The 19623-nt window shown below is 39.5% G+C and overlaps 1 protein-coding gene across 20 annotated transcripts in view; it reads right to left on the bottom strand.

Moving 5' to 3' along the window:
• The window catches only part of TRIP12 (thyroid hormone receptor interactor 12), a 495519-nt gene that overhangs the window by 314586 nt on the left and 161310 nt on the right, over positions 1-19623 (bottom strand). For 19 of the 20 annotated variants that reach the window (XM_029615415.1, XM_029615414.1, XM_029615411.1 and 16 more), the window contains one exon: positions 15619-16418. In XM_029615415.1, the coding sequence (XP_029471275.1) occupies positions 15619-16418 (800 nt within the window). Of the gene's footprint in view, positions 1-15618; positions 16419-16956; positions 17190-19623 lie in introns of those variants that run through there. The other variant, XM_029615425.1, reaches the window with a different exon arrangement.

The following is a 19623-nucleotide window of genomic DNA, read 5'->3' on the forward strand; positions in this document are numbered from 1 at the left end:
CACTAGACCACACCAATTTTTGAAAACCTGAACCTTGTTGGATTTTCATAAAAAGGCTTCATTTTCTCAGAGATTTATGGTTAAGTATAGTAGTTATGCTGATGTTTAGGTGTTCCCTCTAGTAAGAGTGGAGTGGGGGGGTTTTTTGAGTCTCTCCTAAATGTATTTTTACATATTATATTTTTACTGTATTTATGAGAAGAGTTTTGATTAAAGCATTTACTGCTTGATATAAACCATTTGTTTGAACTTGTTTCAAGGAAGGTAATATAAAGTACAACATAATATTTTTCCACGCCAGCAACTGAAAACATTTACTTACTAAAGTGCTTCAAATGTTTTTTTCCCCTACATCGCCACCATTGCTGAAGGAAGCAGGATATTCAAGATATGGAGAAAAGCATTCTGTGTTAATCTCTTGGCAGGCCGGATCCCACTGGGCACAGTGTCACTTGTTAGCTTGGTCATTTAAATACCACTCTTAGAAAAAAAGGTTCCCATGATGCCTCTTTACTCCCAGAATTCTTTTGGATGCTTTTCACTCAGTCCAAGTGCTTAACTAGTAATACTGTAAGCAGAAGAATGCTGAGAGAAAAAAAATCTAGGAAGTTGAAGTATGAGCACACTCATACCATGCCTACACATTAACAGACTTCCCTCTAGTATGGAAAGTTTTGTCCAGTACAGCAAGAGACTAACAGAAGGCGAATTGTCAGAGAAATACCTTTTCTGTTAATGTGTGTCAGTCTGGACCATGTAGGGACTTATCAATGGTTCTCCTACTTGGGAGTGTAAAATACAGCTTTCAGAACTCTTCCTCTGAACACATGCATGGATGCCCACATGCCAACAGAACAACATACCATAAGGGACAGCCTTACAAGTATCTGCCACAGATGAATCCATACTCTTGAGATGTTGTCACAAATTTCACTGAGTGAGCTCCCATGAAGTATGGAATCCAACATCCACCACCTTGTAAGCCTTGAATACAATTTTTTTTTTAATCGATCTGTTAATGAACTCCTCAGAAGCCAGACCACACTTCTTGTTCCCATCCCCCCCCCACACACACAAACTTTTCCGATTTCTTGAAAGACTTCAATCTTTTCAAATAAAATTTTAACCAGCTCTTAAAATCCACAGTGTAAAACTCCTCCAGCAAAAAAAAAGACTTGAATTCCAGGCATCAAGTAAGCGATATTACCATCCGATTCACATGAAACATTACATTCACCTTAACGATGAAACTGAGAAACATCCTAACAACCTTACCACTAAAGAACTTAAAAGGACATACAAGCACCTGCAACTTGCTGAACATACTGCCACTAGGAAAATCATCTTGATCGACAAGAAACCCAAAAGAAAAATCGGGGTGAAAAGAAACGAAGTAAAGGGATCCCCCCCGCTGAAAAAAACCACACAAACTCCATGGAGGTAGGGCTGGAGAGGTTTCCTCCCTCCCCCCAATCAGCCCGCCCACCTCCCACCACCACAGCTGGCCATTTAAACGGCCGTGAAGCGCCAGCTGGTATGCACACGAAGGGACACAACAAACGGGCATGCCCCTTAAGTGTGAGCCTGACGTGAAGCCTTTCCTTCTTTAACTTTCTAGATTACCTTTTATTCTCTGCATGAAAAAAATCATCTTTCTTCGTATCTTATCCTTCAAACTCAAATCTACTAAACAAACATGTCTACAATTGAAAAAATCCACAGAAAATCTGACCTCAAAAGAATAAACATTTCTTATCCAAAAGAATTGAAAAGAAAGAATTTAAATCTACATAAATTCAATTAACAAAAAACAAAACCTTACTAAATTCTACCCTAGTCTCATATTTACACTTCTCCTACTCAATCCCTCTCATTAACAATCTCATAGAAGAACTTAACTCTGCTATATTTTGCATAACAGAAAAATGGCTGAAAGAACATGACAATGTTCATTTAAACCAAATCGGCAATCCAAATTATGAATAATTTCATTTCCCAAGAATAAAAAAAAAAAAAAAAAAAAAAAAAAAAAAAAGAGGTGGTCTTCTACTAATTTGCAAAAAAGAACTTAAACCTTATAAAGTTGAAATAAACCCTCCTAATGAAGTTGCAATTCTTAAATCAGAAAAATTAAACAGTCTGATATATAGTCCACCTGGATCTCTACAAATAAAAAACATTCCTCATTAATTGAACTCTTCACTAAATCCTTCCCAAATCCTGAATCAACAATAATTTTAGATGACTTTAACCTTCATGTTGACAACTCACAAAAAACGATGCACGTGAATTCTTCCTAGATACAATGGAAGCCATTAAGCTGAAATCAATTTATAACCAAACCAACACAAAGCTGGACACATTCTTGACATATTTGCTAATAAAAATGAATGCCAAATTTCATTATCTCACAAAACCATACCTTGGTCTGATCATCAACTGATTAAAGCTGATATTACTTTACAATCCTTGCAACAACATTTTTCAAAAAACAATCAATTACAGAAAAAAAATTGACCATGAAACTATTGAAGAAGAACACATCAAAACAAACTATCGGAACTAGACTTAGAAAACTCTTCTTCACCTTTGGAAAAAAATAATAAATGAAATAGCAGATGACCTTTGCCCCAAACAAATAAAGATCCAAGCAAATAAATATAACTAAAAAATAGATTAACCTTGGAACAATGAAGATCTACGATGAAATAAACAGCTTTAGAAAATATTAAAAACTATGGAGAAAAAATCCTTCTACAGAACACCTAAAAAAAAAAACTACAAAAATCAACTAAATAAACACCATGAATTAACAAAACATTATCCAAACCAAATACATGACGTTATCTTCAATTCCAAACTTCTCTTTGAAACTGTACAAAACCTCAAAGATCCATCTTCTAATTCATCTATGAATTTACTAAAGAATCTTGCAATGAATATGCAGACTTCTTACTACAAAAAATAAATTTTCACATCTAAATTCCAATCCAACAAAAACGATATCAAACATGAAAATACTACTACTCAACCAAGATGGACATCTTTCAACAACATATCCAAAAATTGAAATTAACCAGCTAATTAACAAGATAAAACCTGCAACCCATCCTCTTGATCAGATTCCTGCAAACTCCCTCAAAAAGGAGAACACTTTAATAACACCAATATCAAAAATTAGAAACCAATCATTATTTCATGGAAAAGTTCCCAATCTAACTAAGCAAGCAATTGTTAAACCTACCCTCAAAGACAAATCTGGTAAAACAGATGACTGACAACTACAGACCTATATCAAACTTATCTTTCATTGCAAATTTTTAGAAAAAGCAGTTTTAAACCAACTAGAAAACTTCCTTGATGAAAGCAAAATACTACATCCAAGTCAATTTGGCTTCCAAAACTGTTCAACAGAAAAACATTCTAAAAAGGTTTTGATAATAATGAATCTTATATTCTAATTCTTCTTGCCCTAAAAGCCGCATTTGACACTGTTGACCATGCTCTTCTCTGCAATCAACTACTGAATATTGGAATCTGTGGAATAGTATACAACTGGTTCTCTTCCAAGGATCCTTCCAAGTCAAATTAGGCTGTCAAACATCAGACCTCTTTAAAATTGACACAGGAGTTCCTCAAGGATGAGCACTTTCAGAAAGTTTAACATTTATCTCCTTCCCATTTGCACTCTATTATCAAATTTAAACACTAAATTCTTTATATATGCCAATGATATTCAATTTTACATTCCTTTTGAACAATTCTTTGAAAGTACAAACCTTACAAAATACATGAAATCTATCCAAAAAGAGCTCTCTATAGAAATTAACTCTCAACATTAACAAAACTGAAATAATTTGGCTAAGAAAAGAAAACAACTCCAAAACCATCCATACTAAACATAGAAATAGTCAATACATCTACTGCTGCTGAAATATGTGATCTGGGAATACAAATTGATGAAAACCTCAACATGAATAAACATTTTGAAGATAATCAAATCTGGTTATGCCAAACTCAGAATGCTTCAACGTCTGAAAACTTTCCTAACCTTACAGGATTTCAGCACAGTGTTACAAACTAATTTTTTCTAATCTAGACTACTGCAATTCATTATTTCTAGGCTTTAATGCCAACTTAAACCTCCAACTACTCCAAAATGCTTCTGCCAGAATTCTAACAAGAACTAGAAAATTTGATCATATCACTCCCACCCTGATAGATCTTTATTGGCTTCCAGTATCTTTCCAAATCCAATAAAAAGTTTTATCAATTATCCTCAATATCATCAATAACTGACTCATCTCCTAGAATTTCAATACAACTCTACAATCCAACGAAAGACCTAAGATCCCAAAACAAAGGTATTCTTTCAATATTTCCCAACAATACCGCTCATCTTACCCAAACCAGAGAATGTCTGTACTGCTGGTTCCAAACTTTAGAACTCACTACCTAGTCCACAAAGACTAACAGGAAAAGAGAAATTCAAACAAGACCTATGATCTCACCTGAATTCCTTCAAATATACTTGGTAAAAAGACTATCACAATTAATTTTCTTTGACTTGAATACTTTTTTAAATCTTCTACATAAATTCCTTGAATTATTTCCCATTGGTGTAATAATTAATAACTCCCTTATATATTGTTCATACTTTTTTTTTTTTTTTTTTTTTTTTTATCGGTTTGAAATTTATCATCCTTCTACATTGTAATTCAATGCCAATTTTGTAAACCGTTGATCTATTTTTGGGACGACGGTATATAAAAAGCTTAAATAAAATAAATAATATAGTGGTTTCATCAGTAAACCAAATGTAAACTTCAACTTGGTAACATAGTTCTAAAGAGGATTATACAACTTAGCTGCCCTCAAAATCCTTATAAATGTATCTTATTGCTGACAATGCTGTTAATTGCATCCTTAATGTGGCTTGTTTTAGGACTTTACCAGGATCACAATTAAAAATTCCAAACAGAATTCAAAGAAGCTTTAGAAGCAAAAAACGTTCTAACTCTATAATGCAAATAGTCCATAAACAGCTGTATTTATAAAATCTCGGATTTTATAAAACTTCCCCTACTCTCTGAACAGGCTTTTTTTTTTTTTGACTGGCAGTTTCCTCCTGCTCTTTTGGCCATCCAGTTTTACAGCTTTGTTGGGCCACAGCACTACGAACAAATAGAATGGTGCCCAAAAGAGCAGGAGACTGCCAAACCATAAGGCAGCATGACAGATTTTGTATTGCATTTAAGCTGCTTCCAGGCCCCTTCCGATACAGTCTTTTTGAAACACAGTCCATTGTTGGGGGAACCCTTTACCTAGAATGTTTAAAGTTCAAAAATGAACACTTTTGAAATAAAGCATCTTATTTGAAAAACCTTCTATACAGATGGACAAGTTGGATTATTTCCATTCCTTCTTTGCTGGATTCTACAGAACTATTGGCCTTGATTTAAACTATGAGGGGTTTTTCCCCCTAATTTTATATCCCTTCTCAAAAATTCCCAGTCATAGCATCAATCCTTAGCCAGGGGCCACACCCCAGATCTCTATCTGGAACCCTGCAACCATGAGTTTTATATCCTGTCACTAGAGGCCACAATGATTGTGACTATTTCCTCAGGTGTTAGTTAAGAGAGCTACCTCTTCAGCACCCCCAGCCAACCAGGGAACCAAAGATCTGACCCAGGAATCAGATCTAGTTTTTCTTCATTACAGTGCACAGAACTACCACTGAGCTGCCAGGCCAGCACCACTTTTTCTTTAGGGAAAGACTCCCAACTTCCAGACAGTCTGATTCTGTATTCAAATGATGAACTGGCCTTAGATCGATTTTATCTTCTTAAGAGGAAATGAAAGGCTCTGTTATTAGTACTTCTAAGTCTAGAAACCATGGCCTCCTCGGTACTATGATGATCATTTCCAAAATAATGCACTTTTATCCTGCCACCTCTCTCAGACGATCATTCTCCAGTGAGTTGCTCAAATTCTGTGATAATTCATCTGTAGTTTTAACCCAAAGATCTCTGAATCTGCTGAAAAACGTGCTAAATTTTCTGTTGAAGCAAAACGTCATAAGATCGAAATCTGGGATACCTCACCTCTAAGAAGTTGGCAGGGAGACTTTCCTGGTTGTATATAGTGTTTATTCAGTCTGCCTGTAGATATATCCTGCTATATAAACTATTAATACAAAGATTCCTCTCTGACCACAACAGATTCTTTGCCATATCCATCAATAGTTCAATTTTATGCAAACATTTTTACACAATCATTTCCTTTAAGCTATTACACTTTTATTTTCAGAATAATCATATGTAGTTCTCCTCTCTTCCTAAGATCGAAGTCCTTGAAAGTCCCAACATAGTAGCTGCAAACCTGAGCAAACATATGCTCCATGGAGGGTGATGTGCCACACAACAACATTTTTGTTAATGTAGGTGTACCTTGGGCATGAAAAGACTGGGAAACACTGGTATAAATCCTTATTTTACCTGTTACTGCTTACAAATTAAATCTTTTTCAATTCACTGTTGCTGCTTTTCATTAAACTCAGTTTGTTAGCTTTGTCTGTCCTGGATTGATTAATGATCCCAATATTTTCTGTATTTAATCTGTAGGTGCTTTCTTTTTTCAGTCTTATTCCAAGGACTTCCTTCTTTGCTAATCCAGAATGAATCTTATAAGAATATGACCAACTGGTCTATCTATTCTACCCAGTTACTCCTGTTCACACTGCCAAGGATATAGCCAGTTACCAGCCATATAGCATGACCAGCTATAGAATAATCACTCCTTATCAAAAACAGTATGTATCACCTTCCTCCTTTGTACACTATCTTTCTGGATAGAAAAGCATGCAAGATATCCTTTGAGCTCACATTCAGCACCCCTCCCATTTACAACCACAAAGTCCCACAATAATCCAAATAAATAGTCACCAACAGCAATGCGGCTATTACCCAAACATCCAGCTTCCTATATATACCCCCCAACTAAGTCTGCTGCATTAATCTTGTCAATATGACGCACACCACCAGACCCAGTTATGGAAGTGCCTGCATTTCTGCTAGGACCTCTAACTATTACTGTCTGGCAGGCTGCAAGTACAGATTGAACTGTTTGCTTCAATGAGAATGAATTCTTTTGCTATCTATTCAATATTCTGAAATTAAGAATCCTCTCTGCTTATCCCATACCTTCTTGAAGACATAAGATCATTTTAGCCTCCAGCATCTATTCCAGGATGGCATGCCATGCATCCACTACCCTTTCCATGAAAAAAAATATTCTCTGATACTTGAGTCTATTTCCATGGAGCCTTATATCATAACTCTTGTTCTAAAACTTCCTTTCCATTGAAAAAAGATTTGCTTCTTATGCACTGTTAATGCCCTTTAGATTGGAACATCTTTATCTTAACTCCCATCTCTCTTCTAAGCTAAATATGTATTTGGCTCCCCAAGTCTTCTCTTACAAAACGTTTAGTTACACACCCTGCAACATTTTAGTAGCCTCTTTGATCTACCTCCACTATCTATATTCTTTCAAAAAGAATCTTCCAGGACTAGACAATACTCCAGATGAGGTCTCAACCTGTACAATGGGATAATCACTTTCTTTCTCTAGTAGTCATGCCTCTCCCTATTCACCTTAGCATCTCACTAGCTATGGCAACTGTATTGTTGCACTTTTTTGCTTCCTTGAAATCACTGGAAAGAACTACTTCAAAGTCGCTTTCCTGTACACTGGACTGCATAACTCATACCTCCAAAATGTACCATTCCTTTGGATAACTACACCCAGAGTGTACAACACTGCATTTTATTTATTTTTTTTTTAGCATTGAAACTTAGCTGCCAAATAACCAACCACTCTAAGTTATCTTAGATCAATTCTCATACCTCTGGGTATTTCAGATCTTAGAATCAACCTGGTTTGATCCCCAAGTTAAGTCTCCTGCTGTCTGGGTAAGATGGGATCCTATGAAGGAGGCATTCACAGCCCCTTGGGGTGGGGAGGGCCTACAGAAGAGGTAGTTGTAATCATTGCTTAGGAATGACAGCTACTGCCTGGATTTCATGGTTTTTATGGTTTTTATTATAAACGTTATTTTTAGTTACTGGTTTTAAGTATTTGTGGATTGTTCACTGTGTTATTTATTGTTGATCATGTGCCTATTTTTTTTGCATTAAATATGCATAAGATGTACATCATCTGGAGCCAGATTGGGATAGGCCATCAATAAATGTAAGCTATAAAAAAAAAAAGAACAGAAGTTTAAATGCAGAACCAAGGGTTGACAGAAAAGGAAAAAAAGACTGATTGGCAGGAGGTTATTTTGGGGAATACTGGTACAATTTGCTTTCACTTCATCTAAAGAGGGATAATAAATTAGAAAACTATGAATTAATTGTTCTCCTTGTACAATCTCTGGGATCCACCATTTTATAACGTGCAGTTATGGAGAAGGTAGAAGTAGTGATTTCTCTCCATTATCACATCAACAAATAGATAATAGGGAAATATGGTAACAGAAGTAACATCCGGAATGAGAATTTATCAGAGCAGTTTTTAAGTGTCTTGAACACTCACCAGTTGGCTTCTGCAGATATGTTCTTCTGACTAGGGCCAGATACTCTTCCAGTTGTTTGGTTTCTTTAAAATACAATTTGACTAGAGGCAGTAACGCATATTTGTAGAATATAAATCAATGAGAAATTACTACTTACCTGATAATTTCCTTTTCTTTACGATAATCAGTTGAATCCAGAGCAAGTGGGTTATGCACTTCTACTAGCAGATGGAGACGGAGCTAAAAGTCACAGTATATATCCCTGCAGTGACTTCAGCTTGTCAGTATTCTCTTCAAAAGCAACTGTGGACAGACTAGCAAAACTTGAACAAACATAACCATGTCAATACTCAGCCTATAGGCAACACTGAGCTCAGACAACAATGTATTAACACTAATCTAGGGACTGGACAAACACTTACCAGTAATCCTTACAACACATAGCCATGGAGGAGGGCTATAATATAACCATTTGGCAGCCAAGGGAGGGAAGCTGGATTCATCTGATAGTCCTAAAGAAAAGGAAATCATCAAGTAGTAATTTCTCATTTCTTTGCATCCAGTTAGAGAAATCCAGAACAAGTGGGATGTACCCAAGCTACTGCCCGCAGTCCAGTCAAAACTGCACATGCAAAGGCTGCGTCCTCTCGGGCTTGCACACCCAGAAAACGTTCTAGGAAAAAAAGTGTGCAACAAGGACCATGTCGCAGTTCAGCAAATGTCAATGGGAGACAACAAACTTAATTCTTCCCATGATACTACGTGAGCCCTAGGTGGAATGAGCCCTGACCAGGTAACTGCTTCCCAAGCATCAGCGTATGCAGCTGCGACCAGTTCCTTAATCCAGCAAGCCATGGTAGCCTGCGAGGCCATCTCTCCCTGCCTAGTACTACCGTGAAGGACAAACAGGCAATCCATCTTCCATAAAGGCTTAGTAACCACCAGATACTGGACAATAGGTCTCTTGACATCCAAGGGTCACAACAGATGATACTCCTCCACATCTTTCTCTTTATCCAGAGAAGGCAGGGAAGATGGACTGATTCAAGTGAAAGTCAGTGACCAGCTTCAGTAGAAAAGGAAGAGTACGTAGCTGTACCGTCCCTGGAGTCACCCAGAAGAATGGCTCCCAGCAAAACAAGGCCTGTAGTTTGGAACCCTACGCACAGAACAAACTGCCACAAGAAACATCGTTTTCAAGGTCAGTAATCGCAAGTTCAGGTTAAAACATCGGTCTAAACATAGGGCCCACTAAGAAATCCAATACCAAATTAAGACTCCATAAGGGAACCAGAAACTGCAAATGATGATAAAGATGTTTCACTCATTTCAGGAAACGGGCCTCATCAGGATAAGCCGACAAGGATCCACCATTCACCTGACCTCTGAAATTTGTACCTTTAGGGAATAACGGGCCAAGCCTTTATTCAAGCCATCCTGCAAAAATTCCAAAATGAGCTGGATCTTAATCGAAGGAGGAAGAGTGCCTCAGCCCAGGCCTCAAACACTTGCCAAATCCACACATAGGTCAAGTGGAGCTCTTAGCAAGGTGGAAATCACTGCCGCAGAGTATCCATGTTTCAGCAAGCAAGCACTTTCAAGGATCATACCGTAAGACAAAATAAAGTCGGATCTTCGTGAAGAACAGGACACTACCACAACAGATATCTGTGCGCCGGAAGCCGAAGTGGAAATTCCACCAGGAGCCACTGCACATCCACATAACCATGGTCTCCTAACTCAATCTGGATCAACCAAGAGTACCATCCCTCTGTGGCGCTCTATCCTTTGGACTAATCTGCCCAACAGGGGCCATGGAGGATAGGCGTACAGCAACCTGCCTTCCGGCCACTCCTGCATCAGAGCATCTATCCCCAATGACTTCGGATCTCTCTTGTGACTGAAGGATCACAGAACGTTCACATTGCGAGAAGTAGCCAGCAGGTCTACAAATGGGAGGCCCCAGAAATCCAGAACCAGCTGAAACGCGTTTGATAGCCTCCATTCTCCTTGGTCCGGACTTTCCCTCTGAGAAAGCCTGCTCTTACATTGTCTTTTCATGCTATATGAGAGGCTGAGATCATCTGGAGATGTAGTTCGGCCCATTCCATAACTTGATCTATCTCTCATGACACTTGCTGGCTCTTGGTTCCTCACTGCTGATTTATGCGGCAGCACAATTACTAACTAACTAACACCAGGAGGAGAGACCACATTACTCCAATCCTAAAAACCCTCCATTGGTTACAAATACACTTCAGAATCATCTACAAGTCCATTTCCATTATATACAAAACCATCCACCAACATGCTCCAATTGACCTACAAATCCCCCTCCGATTACATAACTCTTCAAGACCGACTAGAGACGCATACAGAGGATCACTCCAGGTACCTTCCACCAAAACCACCAGACATATTACTTTAAGGGACCGGGCCCCCTCTACAGCTGGTCCCCCTTTATGGAACTCCATCCCCCCCCCGATCTGAGACAAGAGCCCTGCCTCCCAACCTTCAGGAAAAGACTTAAGACTTGGCTGTTTAAGCAAGCATTCCCAGACCCTAATTAATCTCTCATTTTTTCAACTTATTTCTCTCAGTCATCCTAGTTTCAGGAATTTGTAAATATCTTTACTGACCTTATTCTTTCCTTCTATCTCTCTCTTCGCCCAGTTCAATTTTCCTTGTTATTTGTAACTGCTTTTCTCCGCACATTAGCTACAGTTTAAGTTATTATGCACCCCTGTTCAACTGAAAACCAACATGATGTGATTGTATCATGAATGCCGGTATATAAAAAACCTAAATAAATAAATGTAAGCCACAGTCATTGCGTTGTCTGACATTATCCAGACCGCTCAACCCTGCAGCCTGTCGCTGAACTGCAAACATGCCAGCTGGACTGCCCTGGCTTCCAATCAATTGATGTTCGAGAGAGACTCATCTGCATCCCAGCACCCTTGCGCTGTCAGCAAGCTCTCCAACCATGGAGGCTCATATCTGTCATCAGTACTAGCCAGTCTAGGTGCTAGGGAAATTCCCTTCCTTAGATGATCCGGCTGTAGCCACCACTACAGTCAGGACACTTCCATCGGCAGGAAGTTCAGAGACTGCAGGTTCCACCAAAGCATATGCGTTTTCACCCAGGGTTGCCACCATTAAACCAAGTACTTGCAAGCAGGACCATACGGTCAGGCACAGAGTGTTTATCAATAGACACAGCTGTACCATCAATTTCTGAATACGAGCTTCCAGCAGGAAAACCTTGTCCTGCTTCGAGGCAAAACGAATCCCGATGTATTCCAGTGACTGAGCAGGCTGAAGACTGCTCTTGACCAGGTTCATCACGCAGCTGAGTACCAGCAACAGGGAGATCACCTTGTTGGTCACATTGCTCTCTTCGCGTGACTTGGCTCGAATCAGCCAGTCGTCCAACTATAGGTGTACTAGGAGCCCATCCTCTCCAACTCGATCCCAAACAAGAGCAAGCCTTTAAAGGGCAATTTTGTGAGTTTAGTCTTGGAGGTCACATCGGCTGACCAATTTCTCAGCCATAACTGACACCTGGCTGCTATTACCAAAGCCACCCCTCTGGCTGATATGCGGACCAAATCGCAGCCTGCATCTGCTAAGGCAGCCGCTGGTTCCATAACTGCCCTGGAAGTCATACCAGAGTCATCAACCTCTTGAGAGAAAGTAAACGAGAGCGAGCCACCAGGGAACAAGCAGCTATTTGAAAAGTCATTGCCAGTGCTTCAAACACCTGCTTAAGGGTAGTTTCAATCCTCCTATCATGTACATTTTTCAAGGATTTTTCAAGGATGCTCCTCTCTCTACAAGGATAGTCGTCCACTTGGAAACTGCACATACAAGTGCAACCACCTTTGGGAAACAAATGCTCTCTCACTACCGGATCCAGAGGGTACAGGACTTCCAAAACCCAACCACCTTTGAAATTAGCCTCTGGGGTACCCCACTCAAGATCAATCAATTCTTAAATGGCCTCCATCACAGGGGGAAAAAAAAACAAGAGACTTTACGTAGAGAAACCAAAATGGGATTTTTCTTTGGCTCAGACATGGAATCTGCTCCAGGTACTCCCAGCATTTTCAAAGTCTGAGAAATCAGGGCTGGCAGTTCATCTCTATGGGCAAACCGTAGAATAGTTCTATACAGTTCTAATCCTGGAGGAATTTCACCATCCTCAAGAGAGTCAGGACAGACATCATCTGTGCCATCTGGATCTCCATCTGGCAGTTCCGCTGCCGCTCTAGGAGTACCCCAGTGCTTACTAGTAGGTCCAGGCAAGTTTTGCACCTGCAATTCTGCTCTGGGAGCATTGAACAGGGCTGAAGAAAGGACTGCAATCCCTGGAAAAAGTTCTACCCATGAAAATGTAGAAGTATCCAGATCAGGAGGTAACTGAGGCATGCTTACTGAGCTGCCTTCCCTTGCTGAAGAACGAGTTAGGGGAGTTCCAAAACTCAGGCACCCCACCTGAAAAGTCTTTTCCCAGACCTACATCTGACTGGGAAGAACCAGGCTTAGTGAAATCAGAGGAAGATAATTCTCTCTGAGCCTCCAAACAGCACTGGTATAAGACTTGGGCATCCCTAGGATAGGCACCATAAAAAATTAAGCACAAAGCAACGCTCAATTTGTATGCACAGGTAAGCAGCAGCCACTTAAGGTGCTGCTGAACTTGGACGCACAGACTACTAGGCCTGCCTAAGCATCCAAAAACTGGACACACAGCTAGACACACTGAACAGATAATCCTGTAAAGGGCAGACTAAAGAAAGCGCACGAAATACCGTTGAAGCCTATCATGCAGCGTGTTGTGAAAAAGCCTTAGAGTGGGACCTAGCCTACAGAGGCTGCTCAACCCGCCAGGCTGCCCATGCTCCTCAACCTCCCTCAGAGCAGGCTGAACATTGGAACGACATGCCAAGCACGAATACTGGGGGAAGGAGGAAGCTCTACAGCGGAAAAAACTCCCTCCTTACCTGAGCTTAGCCTTACCTGGCTGAGTATAAAGAGTCTCCGGCAGCTGGGGGGGGGGGGGGGGGGGGGGGGGGTGGGCATATGCCATCACTACTGCGCTCTGCTTCTTACACCCACTGCTTTTTAGCTGTTTAACAGCTAAGTCCATGCTGGCTGAAAAAAACAGCTACTGGACCAAGGCACTCATCTGAGGGGCCACGGAAATCACCTCAAGAATTTTCAACTGGAGGAGGGACCTTTTGGTATCACCGCAGGACAGCAGAGCAAGTTTATTTTCCTTTTTTTTTTTTTTTTAAACACATCAAAGCAATCCCCAGTAGGGTCATGCACATTCACTATCTACTGGAGATTGAGAATAGTGGCAGGTTAATGTCACTGCAGGGGTATATATATCTATCTATATATATCGTGACATCAGTTTGCTCTGCTCCATATGCTAGTAGAAATGCATAACTCACTTACTCTGGATTCATCTGACTGTAAGCTAAGAAAGTGAAATTGTATCCCACTAAATACAAAAAAGGTCCAAAAAAGAATCAAATCACAAAAGGACACATTATTTTCATCTTCCCATTTCTTTCACTTCGAACATCAACTATATTTATATTTTAATAACGCTCCGGATAACTTGCTCTGAACATTTACAGTATTTAAAAGTAGGATATCTGAGCTCAAGAACTTTGCAATAGTTCTGTTTTTATGTCACAGTACGAGTGCTCAATTACATCAGCTAGATAGCTTCTCAACTGGATATTGTTAACACATTATAATGACAACTACAAGGATCATTAACAACAACAACAACAAAAAGAAAAGAAAAAAAACCTCTCAATAATAAAAACAGGCAATATCTTACCAATGACCCCTGGCTCCCATGAGGAACCATTAGCAATTTCAGGCCAGGCCTGGAGAGGTGACTGATACAAATATGATAGGTGGGAAGCAGCAAACAGCAATGACCCTAACAGTAGGGATAGCATAAACAAACTCATAAAATAGTACACAGTGGGAAAGTAGCAGGACACTGATTTACAGTCAGAAGAGAATTCAACAAGGGTAGAAGAAAAGTAAGAAAGTTAAGGAAGAAGAGAAGAGACAGGTGAAGGGGAAAGGAGAAAAGTTATTTAAACCATGACAATTCAAAACAAGGGTCTCATTTAATAAGGCTTTTTCTGACATGGTATCTATTAGGGAAAAAAAGCTTAATAAATCAAGCCCTTAACTGGTCTATTAACAAAGATAATAAATTTATAAAAATTTCAGTAACCGGTATCTAACAGTCCAAAGTTATTTCTATGGGACAAACATAGCATCTAGTGGTCAGTATTGAATACTAGTGCTGAAGAACAAGGTTTGTATCCTCCTTGCACCTGGAGACAGAGGGGGGCTGAAGCACAGCAGGGGCAATATTCACCTTTGGGGAGGGCATAAAGCCAGAAGTCACTTTAGAATCAACACTTGTTGGGTACTCAAGCACAGTATTAAGTACGGCTCTAAAGGGTGCTAACTCCAACCTCAAAAGGAAGATAAGGATGCCCCATATATTACGAGTTGATCCCTAACTGTGGGCCAGAGACAGACAGGTGCATAGAACCTAACACAACCTTAAGAGACAGAAAAATATGTCTTCTCATGGTAGTCCTGCTCCAAGTCATGAAGTCAACCATTGTGAGTTTATCAATTGCAAAGAATAATGACATAACAGTTTTTACCATATTATTAAATTGCAAGGTTAGAGACTGATATAGAAGTACTGAATAAAAAGAGAAAAACATGTATTCTGATTTAGAGCAATTGTTCAACATTAAGCACAGCGGAAAACAACAACAAAAAAAACAAACCCCTACCACACTAATCCACAGATTCATTTTAACTAGTAACATTTGAACATTAATGGTTTCAGTCAAACCTTGTGTGCTTGTGCATCAGACTTACATAAAGGATTAATGTGTCAGAAAAATGTGATTCATCTAATTGCACAAACCAGATAGGGCTATCTGCCAAACCATTTTATGTTGTGGTTAACAACTTACTTGCTAATTTAGCCTGTAATCCTGAAGGTCCAGGTTTTGAGGTCTCTGACTTGGAAGACCCTGGGAGAGACAGTTTTGTTTTAGGTAAACTAACTTTTGGGCTAAAGCGAGCTGCCCAGTCAAATTTAGAAGAGCCACTACTTTTGGTCTGCTCTTTTTCTCGACTGCTTCTTCGAGGGCTGGGACTAGATGCAGAGCGGGAGCGTCTGGCCTTACTCTGGTCTTTTCCTTGTTTCACTCTAGCACCCGGAGGTACAGTGGAGGAAGCAGAGGCAATAGCTGAAGAGGAAGAGGAAGTAGAGGCTGAAGAAGAGGAATCAGTGATGGTGCTACACCCAGCTTTGGCTGCGGTCGCTGATTTTGAAGCCAGCTTGGTTGGTTTTACAGATCTCTCTTCAGCACCAGTTGAATCAACTGCTGTAGCACTCTTTACACAAGATGAATTATCTGTTCTTTTCCTTTTCTGGTTTGGGGAGCTACTGTTAGCTCCACCCTTCCTGGTATGGGCTTTGCTCGTTGATGGCAATTGTGCAGATTCTGAATGCTGGTCTTGGTCTATGTGCCTCTTCTTAGATTTACTGTGTGGTCTGTTCGTTTCTGGAGTCTCAGTGTTCTGAACTGCTTTGGGTTTTTTAGCAGAGCTAGGAGAATTGGTCCTATTGTAATCCGGACTAGCACTGCGTTTCACACCTCGAGAGCTGTCTTTCTTAGGCACTTGCCCCGTTTTCTGTCTTTCTGACGTATGTATTTTGTCCGGGTCCTCTTGTTGCGATATCAAAATAGCAGAAGAACTGCAACCTCTGGAAAGGAGAAACAAACATTAACAAATACTGCACATCAAACTTCTGTGCAATATGAAAAAAAGTTTAAGAATACAATTCACAGGTCTTTAATACAAGAACACTAATTTTTGACTGCTCTAGTTTAAAAGGTTAAATATTTTGAGCAGAGATCTTATTCTGAATTTTGGGTTGAACCTAAGAAACACTGTACAGAAATATTGGTGCGTCTGCATATCGTTATACCCATAATGAAGGACACCCTTTAAAATATAAATGCAATTCACCAGAAAGTAATAACTTTTCACAACTAAACTGCCTCTCAAAAAACAATTACACAAAAACTAAAAGTGCTTAAAAAGGTAAGGGTTGAATACTGTGTTTATAAAGTATCTTAAAGCAGCAAAAGCACAAGATGGTCCAAAATGAAGTTTATTCCACCTGCCTTCTAAAAGTAGCTGCTTTTAAGGTTCAGCAATATGCCGAAGATTAAAGCTTTTATTAAGGATTGCCTTAGACATTACCAACAAAGCTGGAGGGCAGCTGAAAATTTACATACATTTTTGGGAGCAAATCTGTGAGCATCTCTTCATCATGGCACTTCTGATCAGAGCCTGTAGAAAACTGTCTGCCCTGTATTTTTCATCACCTCTTCCTTCTGTGAACTAGGCTTGCATACGGCTAAATAAAAAAACTACAGCCATCAAGATCTTACAGGCTGCGCTCTCTGGCCCTTGCAAGCAACCTGGGAAGCTGTCAACGATAAATGTTTTACTTCTGTAGCACAGCAAGGGAGAAATTCTCCTGAATGTACACTAAATCGGCCATTTCACAAAAAGAAGAGTTTTTCTTAAAGGAGCAATGTAGAAACTGTAAAAGAAATGAGGATAACCAGGACATGCGCCACACAGCGTACAAATTAGAAAGTAAATTCCAAGCCAACTCAGTTTCAAACTCCCAAACAAAGGACATGTAACACTAATGAACATCCAATTAATGGTGACAAAAAAAACCTTATCTTCTAAACATATAGCATTGCATCAACCAGTCATTAAATATCCAGGAGATGCCCACTTATTACTTCGAGGTGTTCTAAGTGTACAAGTTTTGCCTTACTACACGGAAAGAGAAAGCATCTAAAGCCCTCCTTCATGAAACTTTTTGTTTTGTTTTTTTTCATTGGTATTGTGTGAGCCTCTGACATGTTTACTGACAAGTCACTGACCAAGTCAAACCTGTACTAGTCAGCCCACAGCTAGTTAGGGTTTTAGGATATTCACAATGAATATGCATGAGAAATTTGCATATGCCAAGTCTCCAGTTTATGCAAATTTATCTCCTGCATTTTCACTGCAATTATTCTAAAAACAAAAAAAAAACAAACCAAAAAGGAAAGGTTTGGAAAGACCTGCCATAAGAAGATGAGTGGGATAGACAGGCCGATTCAGTACCGTACGCTCCAACGGAGCGCATTGTTAACCCGCGTTTGACGCACTAGCTTTACCCCTTATTCAGAAGGGGTAATAGCGTGTCGAAAACGCACAGCCAACACCCCCCCCCCCCCCCAAAACTAATAGCGCCATCAACATGCAAATGCATGTTGATGGCCCTATTAGTCATTCCCGCGCGATTCAGTAAGTAAAATGTGCAGCCAAGCCGCACATTTTACTTTCAGAAATTAGCGCCTACCCAAAGGTAGGCGTTAATTTCTGCCGGCACCGGGAAAGTGTACAGAAAAGCAGTAAAAACTGCTTTTCTGTACACCCTCCGACTTAATATCATGGCGATATTAAGTCAGAGGTCCCAAAAGTTAAAAATAACTAAAAATTAAAAAAAAAAATTTTTTTAAGATCAGCCCGTGGCTTGAAAATCGGATGCTCAATTTTGCCGGCGTCCAGTTTCCGAACCCATGGCTGTCAGCGGGTTTGAGAACAGATGCCGGCAAAATTGCGTGTAGGCTGTCAAACCCGCTGATAGCCGCCGCTCCTGTCAAAAAAGAGGCGCTAGGAACACGCTAGTGTCCCTAGCACCTCTTTTTTACCGCGGGTCCTAATTTGAATTTTTTTTTTTTTTTTTTTTTTTTTTTTTAACTGAATCGCGTGCACAGGAGAGTGGCCTGTGGGCGTGCCGGGAGAGCGGGCACTCTCCCGCGACTCTTACTGTATCGGCCTGAGAGAATGGTGTTATTCCCACCTATAAGGTATGGTAAACTACCCCATGGCATACAATAGCATCCTCTGCCCCATGCACTATTCTCTTATTAGGAGGTTGCAAACAAACCCACAACCAGAGCCCACAAAACTTTAAAAATTATCTCCTATGGGTATTCTTTCCTTTAAAAGGAAAACTGTGTCAAAGAACATTTTAATTTAGACAAACCAAAATCACTTATAGTCATAAGCACATAAACAGAAGACTGGGTATCCTAACATTTAGTTTCTCAAACAGTAATAAAACCAAAGACATTTTTGAATTAAAAAAACAAAAAGGCACACAACTCTAGGGTCCCTAAAACTAGTAGAATATAGATTTGCTAAACCAAATACTGGCTCATTTGAAATGTTCCTGGCAGATCTACAGGGCTATACACCCTTAGGAGGAAAAAGAATAAGTTTATTACCTACCAGCTCTGATTTGCCACTTCATATATTATTCTTAATCACCTTGTTTTTCCCCACACATTAGCAAGGGACGAATGAAGTTTCAGATAATGTATTTAATGTTACCACTGAGTATGCTAGCCCCTAATTTACCAGAACAAGCTCTGTTCTACTAGTAACCGCAATAGATGAGCCACTCCTGAATAACTATATAAAATCTCACATAACCACAGTAAAGAGGTAGGAAATTCTCTAGTTCCTTATATATTTAACACTTCTTGTCATAGGCAGGGTGCCTCTACAAGGAGAAATTTATACTTACCTGATAATTTCCTTTCCTTTCATCCTGCTACACCAGTCCAGAATGATTAGGTTTATCTCACTCACAGCAGATGGAGGCAGATCACATGACCTTTTCCTGTGATATCTCTATTTACGTATGGGAAGCTAAATACCAATATTCCACTGACAAAGCAGTCTATGAAGCTTTAAAATAATTATCCTTATATTAAAATGTGTAATTAAAGATGTTTTCAAAGACAGCTAGAAAAGTTTAGAAGAGGAATAGTTTTACAGATTTTGAAATAAACTATCACCAAATATATTTTAATTTATATGCTCAATAA

The sequence above is a fragment of the Rhinatrema bivittatum genome, chromosome 9 (genome assembly GCF_901001135.1).
Source record: "Rhinatrema bivittatum chromosome 9, aRhiBiv1.1, whole genome shotgun sequence".
NCBI classification, from domain to species: Eukaryota; Metazoa; Chordata; class Amphibia; order Gymnophiona; family Rhinatrematidae; genus Rhinatrema; species Rhinatrema bivittatum.